The 15,922-nt window shown below is 46.9% G+C and overlaps 1 protein-coding gene and 1 non-coding gene across 3 annotated transcripts in view; one reads left to right on the forward strand and one right to left on the reverse strand.

The window, feature by feature from the left end:
- Nucleotides 1-15,922, reverse strand: part of LOXL2 (lysyl oxidase like 2) — a 102,262-nt gene that overhangs the window by 62,547 nt on the left and 23,793 nt on the right. Inside the window, exons 2-4 of one of the 2 annotated variants that reach the window (XM_027087863.1) lie at nt 11,837-11,933; nt 10,590-11,014; nt 3,592-3,767 (exon numbers count right to left, since the gene is read on the reverse strand). In XM_027087863.1, coding sequence (XP_026943664.1) covers nt 3,592-3,767; nt 10,590-10,944 — 531 coding nt within the window. In that variant the 5' untranslated portion in view covers nt 10,945-11,014; nt 11,837-11,933. The remainder of the gene's footprint in view (nt 1-3,591; nt 3,768-10,589; nt 11,015-11,836; nt 11,934-15,922) is intronic. The other variant, XM_027087862.1, reaches the window with a different exon arrangement.
- Nucleotides 341-476, forward strand: LOC113610197 (small nucleolar RNA SNORA2/SNORA34 family). The gene has a single exon (XR_003428994.1). It is a non-coding gene; the product is annotated as a small nucleolar RNA SNORA2/SNORA34 family (small nucleolar RNA).

Raw genomic sequence — 15,922 nt, forward strand, 5'->3', positions numbered from 1 at the left:
ATTCCACCCAATTAAGGTTCTGCTTTCTCTATGACCCATCTTATTTCCCCCTTAAATGCTAAGCAGTAGAACTGGCCCATAGAGCTATTCCATAAACATTTCTCTGTTGAAGTGCCCTTCACAGAGTCCTTTGCCAGAACGATTATTTTTTTTTTTCTAGTGACAGATGAGCCTTCTCATTTTCCCAATCCAAAACCCACAAACATTTTGGCCCACTCTCCTTTGATTCAAGCTATCAGTGGCTTTCTTATGCCCAGAAGCCTGGATCTTTGCTTGACAATCCATGTGGATTATCCTGAGGTTGTAGGATGAGCAAAAGCCCATTAACAATGTCACACATTTGGCCTTGAATCAAGGCCAGCGTTTGCTGAAGCTGTTGGTTTCAAGCAGGAGCCTAAAGAAGTCTCTTTCTATGGTCTGCTGGCCGTTTCAGAACTTCGGAAATGTAACGGTCAATTCATTAGAAAGAAACATCTCAGTCATTGGTGATAGATATGGACTAATATTTATTTGTAGTTGATTAATACTGGGATTCCAAAATTTAGAGATCCCTGATTTAACTTGTTCAGTAGAATTATAATACTGTTAGATCCAATTACTACTAAAAAATTTCTGGGGACCACCCCCCGCCAAAAAAAACCCTCAGAGATGTCACACATAAGTTCACTGTCCTATTAGGCAGGGCAATACTATGAAGGAATGATTTGCTTCTCCTCATTTCTCATCACTGTTTAGTTTGATATTTTATCCTAGGATATTCTTTTTTTTTTTTTTTTGTGGTACGCGGGCCTCTCACTGCTGTGGCCTCTCCCGTTGCGGAGCACAGGCTCCGGACGCGCAGGCTCAGCAGCCATGTCTCACGGGCCCAGCCGCTCCATGGCATGTGGGATTCTTCCGTACCGGGGCGCGAACCCATGTCCCCTGCATCGGCAGGCGGACTCTCAACCACTGCGCCACCAGGGAAGCCCTATCCTAGGATATTCTTCACCCAAGTGGATAATGATCTTTGGTTTTCATTTCTGGTAAGAAGAAAATTTGGGAATTGTCGAGATATTGTTCCCGTTAGGTACCCAGCATTATTTTTATTGGATATGATGGTGAATTAGATGTAAGCCCTGCCCTTTGGAGCTTCCAACATTGGAAAGATGAGATACATATGAGTGGGTGCTAATTATTTCATATGAGGTTATAAAGAATGGCGATGGAAAATGTGAAACTGGACTGGATAAGTCCACCCTCCAAATTATAAACTTCATGGTAAAGCAAAGTTGTCATCAGGAACTGGAAGACTAAATAAAGTACATCAACTCTGCAACCATCTCTTCTAGTTATCCCAAATAAAACAGCAGCATTTGAAGAGTGTGGTCTCATGCTGCCAGCTGAGAGAAGGCTGGGAATCCTTTTCCACACTATTATGCAGGCTTGGACCAGTTCCCAGCATACTCAGTGTGCTCCTGGAGCATATGAGAAAGACTGGGACAGACTGAGTCATGGGAGGAAAATGTAAAGACCACAGTCTGGGGAGAACTTCCTCCGGAGACCAAATAGGGCAATTTCAAGAGTCACCTCTCCTCAGCATTAGTCCTGAGGTCAGCTGGCGGCTAAAGCACAGTGAAGGCTCCTTGGCCTGGATTCATGGCAGATCCAACATCCCCTTGGGGGTTGGAGTCCCCTCGAGGAGGGAGTCTTGGCTGCCTCATCTTCCTGTCCTAATATGTTGCACACAAGAGGACTGCATTATATGTTTGTTCATTTTGTTCTCTGGCTGGAGAACTTGTTGAAAAGATCAATCTGAAATTTAGCCATAAATGTAGAAGGGTCACGAGCCCTTTTGCCATTCCCAAATGCTGACTTGGGTCAGGCTGGCAACACCAGAATCATCTGAGAGAGCTTAAAAATAATAACCTGGTCCCATAGTGGGAGACTCTCATTCAGGAGGTCTGGGATGAGGTGCCAGTGCATTTTAAAAGTGATTCTGGAGACTTCCACGGTGGCGTAGTGGTTAAGAATCTGCCTGCAAATGCAGGGGACACAGGTTCGTTCCCTGGTCCAGGAAGATCCCACATGCCGCAGAGCAACTAAGCCCGTGTGCCACAAGTACTGAAGCCCGCGCCCCTAGAGCCCGTGCTCCACAACAAGTGAAGCCACTGCGATGAGAAGTCTGTGCACCGCAACAAAGAGTAGCCCCTACTCACTGCAACTAGAGAAAAGCCCGCGCACAGCAACGAAGACCCAACACAGCCATAAATAAATAAATAAATGTATTTAAAATAAAATAAAAGTGATTCTGATCCCCAGCTAGATCTGGGACAACTGTCCTAGGGCAGCCAGTCCCCAGGATGACCCCAAATGACCAATACCTTCTGTAGTCACACCCTTGGGTAATCTCCTCCCACACTGTATACTGTTTGTCTGAGTGACCAATAGAATACAGCAGAAATGATGGCCCATCACTTCCGAGATGAGGTTATGAAAGATGCAGCTTCCCTGTTTTGCTCCCTCTCTCTTTCTCTTTTGAGTCACTCACTCTAGAGAAAGACAACTGCCATGTCTTAAGGACACTCAAGCAGCCTATTGGGAGGTTGTGTGGAGAGGACCAGAGGCCTCCAGCTGACAGCCAGAAGGAAGCAAAAACCTGCCGACAACCACAGGAGTCAACTTGGGAGAGGAGTCCCCAGCTCCAGTTGACAACATGACTGCAACCTCATAAGATGTTCTGAGCAGAGTGAACTGGCTGACCACTCCTGGATTCCTGACCCTCAGAAGCTATTCAAGACAATCCATGTTTGTTGCAAAATATGAGGGGGGTGGGATAATTTGTTACACTGCCGTTGCTAGCTGATACACCTTCCTAGTCCAAAGGGCAAGCTCCTCTACATAGCACAGACCTTTCTAGCTTCATTTCACACTATTTCCACATTCATAATTACAGTCTTGAGTGGTACCGACCTGCTCATCCCCAGTTCACACTTCCGTGCCTTTGTGTCTTTGTCCAAGTCGTTCTCTGTGTCTGGAATGCCCTTTCCCCACTGATAGCAGCCTCTTCTCCAGAAATCCTTCCTCAACTGCCCTGGCACCAAATGAAATTGGTTTAGGTCCCCCCACCTGCCACGAAAGTGATCACACACACTTCTCAGAATCATAGGTGAGAAGTGAGATACATGGAAGAAGGAAAACATTCACATGAAGGAGTCATCAAGAGCACATGAACTTGTCAGACAGAGAAAGACAAATACCATATGATATCACTTATATGTGGAATCTAAAATATGACACAATGAACCTACCTACAAAACAGAAACAGACTCACAGACTTGTGGTTGCCAAGGGAGAGGGAGGGTGAGGGAGGGATGGAGTGGGAGTTTGGGATTAGCAGATGCAAACTGTTAACATATGGGATGGATAAGCGACAAGGTCCTACTGTAGAGCACAGGGAACTATATTCAATATCCTGTGATAAACCATATGGAAAAGAATATATAAAAGAATGTATATATGTATAACTGAATCACTTTGTTGTACAGCAGAAATTAACACAACACTGTAAATCAACTACACTTCAATTTAAAAAAAAAAGAGCACATAACTTGCCTCTATGTTGTTGATCAGCGAATTGTCAAACTTGAACCCAGGAATTCTTTTGTCACTGCACACCACACCCACATCTTCCGTGTGCTTGCAGTCAGTGACACCCCAGCCATTGGAGGAGCAGGCTGCGAGGGTCCCCTCATTGCCGGTGCAGTAGACGTTGTCCAACCAGATGGGCCCTAAGGAAGCAGAGAAGAGAGAAGCCAAGCTCCACGTCAGAGCAGGTTTGAGTCTTTGGGGGCACCAAGGGCGTACACAGAAAGAGAGTTTTTCCCTAATTCTGGCAGCTGTGGGTGGTCATCAGTTGGTCAGTGTGTTGAGATATTGCATACAGTTCTAGACCATCTGGATTCCCTTGCCAGAGGGATGAGATTTAGGGATGTGGCAGATTGAACATGATTAGAATAGAAAAAAGATTTAAGCCCAGAAGGCACGTGGTATAATGGGAAGAACAGGGACTTTGGATACTAAGCTGTTTGATAGGAATTCTGGCTCAGCCACTTAGCTGTATGATCCTGATCAACGCTCCCTTTTCTCATCGGTAAAGTGGGGATAATAACGACACTCGAATGACAGGGGCGTGTGCAGATTAGAGATAATGCATGACATGTGCCTAATTTATCATTGGCCCATAGTTACTCAAAAAATGGTAACGATGGGGCTTCCCTGGTGGCGCAGTGGTTGAGAGTCTGCCTGCCGGTGCAGGGGACACAGGTTCGTGCCCCGGTCCGGGAAGATCCCACATGCCGCCGAGCGGCTGGGCCCGTGAGCCATGGCTGCTGAGCCTGCGCGTCCGGAGCCTGTGCTCCGCAACGGGAGAGGCCACAACGGTGAGAGGCCCGCGTACCGCAAAATAATAATAATAATAATAATATAGGACGCTTGTGAGACATACAAGCAGGTAGGCAAGGGAGTGCTGCCCCAAGAGCTGGGTGAACTACATTTTTATAATCAAAGGAAAAGTGGGGGGGGGGGGTAGAAGACCACCTTCTTCCTCATTCTCGAGTAGACATCAGGCTTCCATCATCATTCCCTCCTCCACATCGGGCGGGGGGGAGTTTTTTGTCCCTCTCTGGCCCAACCAGGACTGTCACGGCGCTATGGAAATTAGCAAAAAAGGTGGCAATCCATGCTAAAATAAGGTAAATCATCTCAGGTTTCAGTATAATGAGGGTCTTCTACTTTGGAATGTCATCTTTCTCCTGTATTTTTGTTTTTAGTGCGTGCAGAGGAACAAGTCCTAGGAACTGTTAACTTACTGACCTCAGTGGCAGGATACAGGTGTCATTTTCCTACCATTGTTTTATTGTCTTGAGGCCTGTCTCGTGCTTCTGTTGCATGGTTTTATTGCTAAGCAAGCTTGCTTTCTTGAGTGATCATTAACTTACAGGGGTCTCCCAAAGTTCCCTCTCTGTCCATGATCTCTTAGTGGGATTTTTAAACTATTGGATTATCTTACCCTATTCCTATCAAAATGGTGTAGCCCCTGTAGAACACAGTATGGTGGTTCCTCAAAAAATTAAAAATAGAATTACCATATGACCCAGCAATTCCCACTTCTGGGTATATATCCAAAAGAATTGAAAGCAGGGTCTCAAAGAGATATCAGTACACCCATATGCATTACAGCATCATTCACAACAGCCAGAATGTAGAAGCAACCTAGGTGTCCATTGACTAATTGTGGTCTATACATACACTGGAATATTATTCAGCCTTAAAAAGGAACGGCATTCTGACACATGCTACAACATGGAGGAACCCTGAGTTCATCATGCTAAGTGAAATAGTCCCGAAAAGGCAAAAACTGTATGAATCCACATATATAAAGTACTGAGAGTAGTCAAAATCATAGAGACGGAGAGTAGAACGGTGTTTACCAGGGGCTGGGGGAGGGGGAGTTGGGGAGCGGTTATTTAATGGGTATAGAGTTTTAGATCTGCAAGATGAAACGCGTTCTGGAGATGGGCTGCACAACAGTGTGAATGTACTTAACGTTACTGAACTGTACACTGAAAAATGGTTAAGACGGTACGTTTCATGTTCCGTGCGTTTTACCACAATTAAAATTTTTTTTAATGTTAAGCGCTAGAGGGTTTTCAAGTAGTGAGTTTTATTAGTATTACTACGCAACGAAAGGAAACAAAGTCAAAGCTCCCCTTTTTCTCAGGACTCCAGGAGGACTCTAGTACTGCGGTCCCCAACCTTTTTGGCACCAGGGACTGGTTTCGTGGAAGACAAGTTTTCTGGGGCAGGGGGAGGGGGGGATGGTTCAGGCGGTAATGCGAGCGCTGGGGAGCGGCAGACGAAGCTTCATTCGCTCACCTCCTGCTGTGCGGCCCAGTTCCTAAGAGGCCACGGACCAGTACCAGTGCACGGCCTGGGGGTTGGGGACCCCTGCTCTATAGTATAATGGGGTCAGAAAACCTGGGTTCAAATTCTCTCTGACTCAGGCTTGGGCAGCACGTGACTGGGTCAACTGCTTCACCAAGCCCATTCTCAAGCGAAAATAATGATACCAACAAACAGGTCGCCATGGAGCTTCAATGAGATAACATATGTGCCTGGTATGTGTTCACCCTCCCTTTCTCCTTCCTCCTTCCAGTAAGTCAGAAAAACAATGCATTCTGTTGTTTCCATGATGCGAGGAAAAAGCAGATAAAAAACACTCCCATTGTAAAGATGAGAAAACCAAGGAGAATCTGAGGTTCTTCAAGGTCAGAGGGGACCCGGGACCAGTCTCCTGACTTCGAGGCCCCGCTGAGACATGTCTGCTGCGACAGATGGCTGCTCAGGCCTCAAAGGAGATCACCTCAGGCATACTGAGGGGAACAAAGGGCTTATTGAAAACATCTGGGCTGAGGTTTTCCAACTGGTTTCTCAGTTTGGCCTCGTTTCCAAGCCATCAAGCTCCACTGAAACATATGCTCCCTAATCGATTGCTGTTTCAACGACAAACCAATGTTTGTCTTGCTAAGTACTAGCAACGGAAAAGACCCTCCACGTGTGAAGCGGGGCCTCTTCTTTGGAACATTCTGTAGCAAAGCTGCTGAATGGACAGAGACGGTGAAAAGAAACAGAGCCCTCATTCCCTCTGCAGTGAGAGAAACCACCCTGGCTAAGGAGATGGGAAACAGGACAGCACACAGCTAAAAGCAGCAGGAAGCGCTGCAAAACAGATGCCCCAGGGCCTGCTTTACTTTTTTTTTTTTTTTTTTTTTTTTGCTTTACTTTTTGATAAGGAAGATTTGAAATTAGCACCCTGGAGCGCTAATGGGAACTATTATCCCAAAGAGTTGCTTTCCTAAGAAGCTTCAATTCACCCCCAATAATTCTACCCTCTAGGCATTCCCACCAGTTACCTTCTTAGATAGTGGCAATGTACATTTCTACTTAGCCCCAGATGCAGGCATGATAAACTCATTTGGCCTGATTTCATGATATTTTTTTTTCCTGTATGCTTAATGCCTAACAACTACACGGTTCTGATTCCAAAGCAACCAGCTCTTGTTCTGCTATTGGAATGCGGGGTGCTTCCGGGCACAGTTCAGTACGTGCCATCTCAGAGCTGCTAGGAAAGTGGCACTAGGGACACAGATGGGGCTCAAACTTTGGATGCAAAATGCCAATCCGAAGCAAAACTCCATTTTACTCTTTCCACTCATTTCATCTAAGAAATCCTTCTCCTGATGAAAGGAGAAGAGACGTACAAACAAGTTAACAGATCATTTGGAGGATAAACATCATAAATAAAATTCTGTTTGAATGCCAGTCCTCCCCAGGGCTGTTGGGGCAGTGGAAATCATTCAGCTTAGGCGCTTCAGGACCCCACTGTGATCATCTGCTGGCTTCGTCACTCTGATCTGAAGAACGAGGGAGTGAGGGGGAATCACATCTAACCTCAGATCTGAGGACAGGCAAAGGAGAGCAACCATCTGAGGTTCGGGTGCCTGTGAGGCCATCCAGAAGGTGAGAAATGGGGCAGCTGTCCCCTCTAGAACGTTCTAAAAGGGCCCATGATTTCTCTGAGCTCAGAGATGTTTTGGGAGAAAAAATCTATTGAAAGGCTAGGCTGGAAAACCTAGAAGGTCCACGGATGTTCTCCCCAGCTTCATTACTACAGCCTGAACTTCAAAGGAGTTGATGACGGTGGCACTCCTGGGCGGGTGGCCTCTCACAGGTTCACCTGCAGTGTTTCCAGTTCATCCACAGAGCCGACTAAACCCCATCGGAGCACACCCCAGGGCACTGGTCACTATGCTAACTGTTTTTAATATTCTTCAAAGTCAATCTGAATCAGCATTGGTGATGTCGTGGTGAGCACAGCTGCCTTCCAAATCCAACTGAATCAGTTGATTAATATTTACTGAGTGACCCCCTTGTACCCAGTGTTAAAAATCCTAAACTGACGCTGATGAGATTCAAATACATTTTACATTTAAAGGGTCTCTCATGAAAAACCAAGTACCGCTTTACATAGACAGCCTAATCCTTAAAGTCCTAGAGACATGACAGTTAAAATTTTTAGCATCAGTTTCTCCCTTCCTCTCTTTGGTACTTTTTCTTGCCTAAGTCTCGATGGTCTCAATAGCCCCAGAGAGGACGCTTCCAATACTCTAAGTTACTACACCTCCTCCCTCCAATGACTCTCCTCCACCCTACATCAGCCAGCATCCCATGGTCATAGCTTAGACCTTGACATTACAAACAATTGCACTCCCTCCCCAATCGCCATTTCAACACTTCTGCTGTGCATCTGCACCTACAACTCCATCTTTCTAGCACACTCATTCTAGCACTGCAATCTCAACCCACAACCCATCGATCCTAGCAGCTTTCCCCAGTCCTTCAATGGCTCCATGGAGTACCTTCCTACTTACCCAGTGTGGACTTCATGGACCGCGATTTTAATCGTTCCCTTGAAAATTCCCTCTACTCCTGTGAACTTTTCTCCCTTCATCATCCTTGGATGGCAAAGTTTGAGCCAGGCTAACTCACCTCTCCAGCCCCCCCATGGCTGCTCCTGAGCAGGTGAACATGGGATGGGGAAAAACCATACCCATCTTACCTGATGACAGGTAAATTTTGTTTGGGTAGAAAGAAAATAAAGATGTCACTAGAAAAACCCCAAAGTCATTGGAAAACACTTGTTATAAAATAATTAGGCTTAGAGAGCCTGGAATAGAAAACATAAATCTGATGTTACCCCCAGAACACTCAGCTAGCAGAATAAGGGAAGATGTGAAAGGATGGAGAAGTGTCCAGAGTTTTTGTAACAAAGACAGCAAATGGGTTTTAAAACGGCGTATGCTAACTCATCTGTGCTGCTTTCACTCATATCATAGTAAGGAACCCAGAGCCAGCTTCAGAGAACATTTTACTTTAACTGCCGTGTCTTGATCCGGTTATTCCAAAAAGACGTATTCAATTACACAGAGGTGAGACATGTATGAGGTGCTATTTCCTTCTCCTATAATTTCTAGAATCACCAAAAGCAAGGGTTGGAAGGGACCATAACAATGATCTATTTCAGTGACTCCCACACTTGGCTACATGTGCAACCACTTGGGAGGCTTCCAAAAGTTACAGAGTCCTAGATTCCAGCGCAGACCTTAATTCTGAACATCACGGGATAGCACCCCAGGGGATGCTATGCCGTTGGTGTGGCACTAATCCGTTTATCCAGGATGAGAGTTTGGGCACCTCTGATTCCAGCAGCCAGGCCCACGCTGACACCTGTGCAGCTGCTTGGCCAGGGGGAAGAGCTGCTTTTGCTTTACTAACCCAAGGAGGGGCCCTCCAGCTGGAGATTTTATTTTATTTATTTATTTATTTCCTTATTTATGGCTGCGTTGGGTCTTTGTTGCTGCGCACAGGCTTTCTCTAGTTGCGGCGAACGGGGGCTACTCTTCATTGTGGTGCGTGGGCTTCTCACTGTGGTGGTTTCTCTTGTTGTGGAGCACGGGCTCTAGGCACCAGGGCTTCAGCAGTTATGGCATGCGTGATTCAGTTGTTGTGGCTTGCGGGGTCTAGAGTGCAGGCTCAGTAGCTGTGGCACACGAGCTCAGTTGCTCTGCAGCATATGGGATCTTCCCGGACCAGGGATCGAACCCATGTCCCCTGCATTGGCAGGCAGATTCTTAACCACTGCATCACCAGGGAAGTCCAGGTTTTATTTTTAAATAATGTCCTTGACCCTTATCTACTTTTTTATTTAAGACCACAGACTATGACAGTTTCAAGAATTCTTAGAGAGCCTAACTTTCAGATTAGGAAACTGAGGGCAAGGAAGATAAATGTCTTCCCACAAAGCATATAGATACAGGACACAGGACTAAGCCCAAGGTTCTGGGCTCTAACACCTGCCCTCCCTCAAAATTACCCACCCCCCCAATTTTTTTTCAGTGTATTGACTTTAAAAGGGAGGAAAGAAGAAGCCAATCAAAGTGAAAAACCCAAAGCAACTCGGTTCCTGTCCTGGCCAAGCCCAGAACAGCGTGTTGGTATTAAAAGTGTGAACTCTACCGGGACAGGAGGGTGGAAGAGTCAGGGGACACTAGCCTATGGGCAGCCTTTGTGACAAAGAGCAAAAGGCACTCCTTCCAAGGGGGTGGAAGAAAGGCACCATCTCCCCCTGGCTGACGCAGCCCCAGGCAGGGCACAGGGCTCAAGAGCTAACCACAGACTGACTTCAGCCGCTCCCTAGGGTCACTAACCAGCCTGGTTTCCCAGGACCAGGAGTTTCCCAGGCTGCCAGGCTTTGTGCGCTAAAACCAGGAAAGTCCTGGGCAACGCAGGACTGGCGGTCACTGTCCCCCTCCCTGGCACCCCCCCGCTCCCACCTTCCAGCACAGACACGGAGGCTGCCCAGATGGTGTATTATCAGGAATTGCTACTTGACAGTAACTGCAGCTCCGTTTGCCAGGCTATCCCCCTAGAAGCCTGTGCCCGGGCTCTCCAGGTGACCCCAGTGCTCGGTTCCCAAGCGCAGAGCGGTTTACCTTCCCCTTTGCCGTAGGAAGAGCTGGGGGTCCAGGACTTGGCCTCCACGTAGCCCAGCTCCCGGCAGACGACGTGGGCAGCGTGGATGGAGAAGTCGTCGTCACACACGGTGCCCCACCGGCCGTCGTAGTACACCTCCACCCGGCCCTCGCTGTGCTTCCTCTTCTGGCCCGCCAGGCGCAGCTGGATCTTGACCACGTCGGAGGGCACCTGAGGCCGGTGGTACTCCGGGGCGGGCTGCTGGAAGTACTCGGGGTAGTGGGGCCAGCTCTCGTACTGCGCCAGGCTCAGGGCGGGCAGGAGGGCGAGCACAGACAGACAGCCGCAAAGGCAGGAGCCTCCGGGTCTCTCCATCCCTGTCCTCGGGCTGGAAGACCTGATGGAGGGGGACACTTGGCGCTCAGGAGGGATGGGCAGGAGTTTCCTGGAAGAGAGGAGAGGTTCGGGTTACAGACATCTGGAAAACGGCCAGTGATTTCGTACTATTTTGCTTAGGATTGAAAGCTCATTCCGGATTCCAACCTCTTCTCTTCTCCCATCTTATGCTTCAGTTAGACAGGACTGGGAAGTCCTACTTCTTTGCCCACCACCTTCCCAGATCTTTGAAATGCTTTCTTCCAGGATGAGTCCTGGCAGGAAACAGAGCACACTTAGACTTCATTTGAGTAGAGTTTTTTGGTTTGTTTGTTTTGTTTTGTTAAATATTTATTTATTTATTTAGCTGTGCTGAGTCTTAGTTGTGGCACATGGGATCTAGGCTGCGGTACGTGGGGTCTTTAGTTGCGGCATGTGGGATCTAGTTTCCTGACCAGGGATTGAACCCGGGCCTCCTGCACTGGGAGCGGGGAGTCTTAGCCACTGTACCACCAGGGAAGCCCCCATTTGAGTAGAGTTTTTTAAAAAAGACTAGGTACATTAATGGATAAAGAAGATGTGGTACATATATACAATGGAGTATTACTCAGCCATAAAAAATAACGGAATAATGCCATTTGCAGCAACATGGATGGACCTAGAGATTGCCCTCTGGTGGGCTACTGAAGCAGCCCCCAGGGACTTCCTTCCAAGGCGGGCTTATTATCTAGACCTTCTCCTCACCCCTCCCAGACACCTTCATATCCCCAAAGAGGTTACAAACTGCTTAAGGGCAGGACTTGTTTCTCATCCTTCTTTGGCTCCTCCAGAGTGAGCACGGTAGGTTGGAAGACATGTTTATGGAATGAAAAGGTGATTTGGTTCCAGGTACCGAGTGGCTGGAGAAACGCAGATGTGACAGTGTATGTTGAAGAGGGCTCGGGTACTCCCAGGTAAGGTGGCCTTCCTCCCTCTGGACGTTAGCTGACCTGGATGGAAACGGCATCTTCTGGGTGCTGAGAATAACACTACGAGGCTTTGAGTCTCCATCTTTACTTACTCACGGGCACATACCTGAACCTTCCTATAGCTCTGCTTTCAGGCTCCAGGCCTCCAGACACCCCGACATGCTGCCCACCCACACCCCAGATCTCATTATGTTTTATACTCTGGACCTCAAGACGGCTGAGACCACTGAACGAGGAGGTCAGAGGTAGAGTCCCTTAAACAGCTCTCACGCAGGGCCTGTCCTTAGCTGAACTGTGGAGTAGACCCAGAGAGCAGTCCTGAGGCACTGCTCTAGCACTTGGGGAAGCCAACGATGCCCAGGAGACAATTCCATCCCTTTTCATAGCTTACGTCCCTGAGGGCTGCTGGGGGCTGAGTCCAGCCCGCTCTGTGCACAGAAGGGAGGCATAAAGCTCTTTGTACCAAACAGGAGAGGGGTTGAGTGGCCCATCATCAGGCAAGGGAGAGCAGGACAGCAGAGTGAGGGGGAGGGGGAATCACAGACTCTGGAGCCAGACAGTCTGGGTTTGCATTCTCATTCTGATACTGACTAGCTGTGTGACCTTGGGCAAAATACTTAACTTCTCTCTGCTGTTTGATGTTTCGTATCTATAAAATGGGTGTGATAATTATATCTAGCTCACAGAACTGTTATGAGGATTAAATGAATGGTACATAATAAGCCCTACAGGCGCATTTGCTAAATAAAAATTTTAAATTTTTATATTTTCAAGATTGTGGTCACCATACCCAGGTGGAGCCTACCTCTATGAATTCCAGGATGAGGTCCTAGAGCGGGAAATAAAAACTTAGTTCAGGTACCTTGATCCTTCCATAATTCAGAGAGCTAGGAAGACTGTCTTAAAGGACTGCAGGGGTATTTCCTGGAAGAGGAAGTAGACTTGGAAGATGGGGCCCCCAGAGGAAACCAGGACCAGCAGGTGAAAGCTACAGCAGCGCGTCATACATTCTCTATTAACCAGGTACAGAGGGTTAGGCCAATTGTATGACTCAGTTCATGGCACACCACCAACAAGGAAGGACCAGATAAGTGCCCAGAACACCTGGGAGGGATGATCTAACTCAGAGAGAGGCAGTTCCACATCTGTCGGGACGGCCAGGCAGTGCCTGGTCCCATCCTGGGTTTTGGGGCAGAGATGCCTCAGCTTTAGGGGGCAGTCAGGACCGAGGACTTCGGAAGGCCCTCTGGTTCACTGGAGATCCAGCCACCCTCATCCTGTGACTCACAAACAAGGCCAGAAAGTTGTGCAACGGCCCTCTTCAGACCACAGCGTGACAGGCTAGTACGTGGCTCTGAAGGGACCCCTCATCGCCTCCTCCGCCCTGGCCACGTTTCACTCCTGTCCCAGCACATTGGCGTCCACGAGCTCATCTATGCCTCACTAGAATCTTGAGACATGGGTGGAGTAGCCAGAGATGAGGATTCTTACTCTACGAGGGAGAAAATCAAGAAGCAGAGAGAGAGGAATTTTCTGCTAGACTTCACCGGAATTGCACTGTTCGTGCAGGCAAAGCCAGAAGTAGTCAACCCCAAGCTACCAAAACATCCATGATCCACTATCACATATTAAAAATGTCCAAATTCCACCTGGGACACAGATGCCTTTATAAGGCGGAACATACCTACGTTCCTGGCTTCAGTTCCAACACTTCTCTCCTTGCCCTCACTCCAGCCCTTCACGTGTCACCCATCCAATCATATCAGCCTAGAGTGGCTTAAGTTTTCCCACCTCGATCAACGTGCTCCATCCCCACGCCTCCCCTTCCCTCCGAAAAGTGTCCGTCACAATCCTTCCTGTTCTTCAAGGAAAGCTTCCCAGATGCTCCTAATCAGAATCAATGTCTTCTCTGATTCTCTTTAAAATAGCATCCTGCTTGTGCTCTACACCAGTGTCATATCAGGCTTTAGTGGACACTCAGCCCCAGGGGCAGAAGCCATCTCTTGTCATTTCCACACAGTACCATGTGTTTCTGGCTATGGCAGACTAGCTTGTAACAGATACACCTTCCCACCAAGGACAACTGGAAAAGGTAGGTAAAACCCTAAAAGCATGTATCTGAAGACACTGGAGAGGTATCGAGGCAGCAACGACTCAAGAATCCAGAGAGATGGGAAGTACAGCGAGGTAAGCCTGACACTCGTGTCTGCTTTTCCCCTTAAGCCATTTGCCAATTCCAAGGCAGTTGCCAACAGGCTGGGAAGCTAAGCAAAACTTCAGGCATCCTCCCAGGACTCAGGACACAAAAAATTGGAGTTCAGAGCCTGCCAAGGAGGAAGGGCCCTGTTAAATAGCCCCAGGCTTTCAGATAGGGGTCCCTGAAGTGCTAAACTCTAGAAGTTAGGACAGAGTTACTTTCTACGTGTTAGAAAGATCTAACATCCGTATAATTGGAACTCCAAAAGAGGACAGAGAGGACGTCTGGAAGAAATATTTGAAAAGATAACGGCCAAGAATTATACGAAACTGATGAAAGATAAGAAGCCCAAGAAGTACAGTTTACCAAAAAAAAACCATACCAGGGCACATCAAAATCAGACCATGGAAAATCCAAGACAAATAGGAAAGCTTACAAGCAGCCGGAGTATAAAAGGAGTATTAACTTCAAAGGAGCAGCAGTATGGGTAACAGTTGGCCTCTCAACAAAAAACAAGGAAACAAAGAAGATAATCACATGACAGTTTTGAAGGGTTGAAAAAAATAAGTCAGCCTAGAATTCTGTACCCCCTGGAGAGAATAAAGGTTTTCACAAAAGTGGAGAGAGGACTTCCCTGGTGGTGCAGTGGTTAAGAATCTGCCTGCCAATGCAGGGGACAGAGGTTCGAGCCCTGGTCCGGGAAGATCCCACATGCCACGGAGCAACTAAGCCTGTGTACCACAACTACTGAGCCTGCGCTCTAGAGCCCATGGGCCACAACTACTGATCCCACGTGCCACAACTACTGAAGCCCACGCTCCTAGAGCCCATGCTCTGCAACAAGAGAAGCCACCGCAGTGAGAAGCCTGCACACCGCAACGAAGAGTAGACCCTGCTCGCCACAACTAGGGAAAGCTCACGCACAGCAACGAAGACCCAACGCAGCCAAAGATAAATAAATAAATACATAAATTTATTTTTAAAAAAACAAAAAGTCGAGAGACTTTATCATCAGAGTTCTCCAAGATGAAAATACTAAAGGGAGTTCTTCAGACCACAGGACAAATCATCCTAGATGTGGAATGAAGGAAATGGAAGGGGGAGCTATGCAGGTTAATCTGAATGAAGATCAACTGTGTAAAATAATAATGTCTTATAGGGTTTACAATATATGTGTCATTAAAATACCATGGTGAAAACAGCACAAAATGTAGAAGGGGATTAAATGGAAGTGTTCCAAGGTCTTTGCACTATCTGGGAAGTGATGAAAGTACTCTTTTCTATTAGACTTCAGCAAATCGTAATAGTCTTAGTTAGATGCATACTGTAGTCTTTATGTAATCAGCATAAGAAGAGAAAAAAGTAGAATGAACATGGCAATAAAGGGGAGAAATGATGGAATTATTTTTTTTAATCCCGATTAATCCAAAATTAGAGCAATAAAGCAGAGAAAAAGTAACATAGAGGAGTTGTCACAAATAGAAAAAATAGTAAGATGGTGGATTTAAAACCAAATATATCAGTAATTTCGTTAGATGATACTGCAATGAAAAGACAAAGATTGTCATAATGGATTTAACAAAACAATATTTTCTATTTCCTATGGAAGACCAAGAGGTTTAAAGTAAAAGGATGGAAAAAGATTTACCACACACACATTCATCCAAAAAAAGTTGGTACGAAGTAAGATAAAGTCAACTTTAAGACAAAAAGTGTTACTGAAGACAAAAACTTATGATGATGGAAGAGTCAGTCCATCAGGAAGATATTAACTAACTCTTCTCAGTTTGTATACGCAGACTCCGCATGTATG

This window comes from Aethalodelphis obliquidens, unplaced genomic scaffold, assembly GCF_003676395.1.
Source record: "Aethalodelphis obliquidens isolate GAN/ISIS:26980383/991018 unplaced genomic scaffold, ASM367639v1 scaffold61, whole genome shotgun sequence".
In the NCBI taxonomy this organism is placed as follows: domain Eukaryota; kingdom Metazoa; phylum Chordata; class Mammalia; order Artiodactyla; family Delphinidae; genus Aethalodelphis; species Aethalodelphis obliquidens.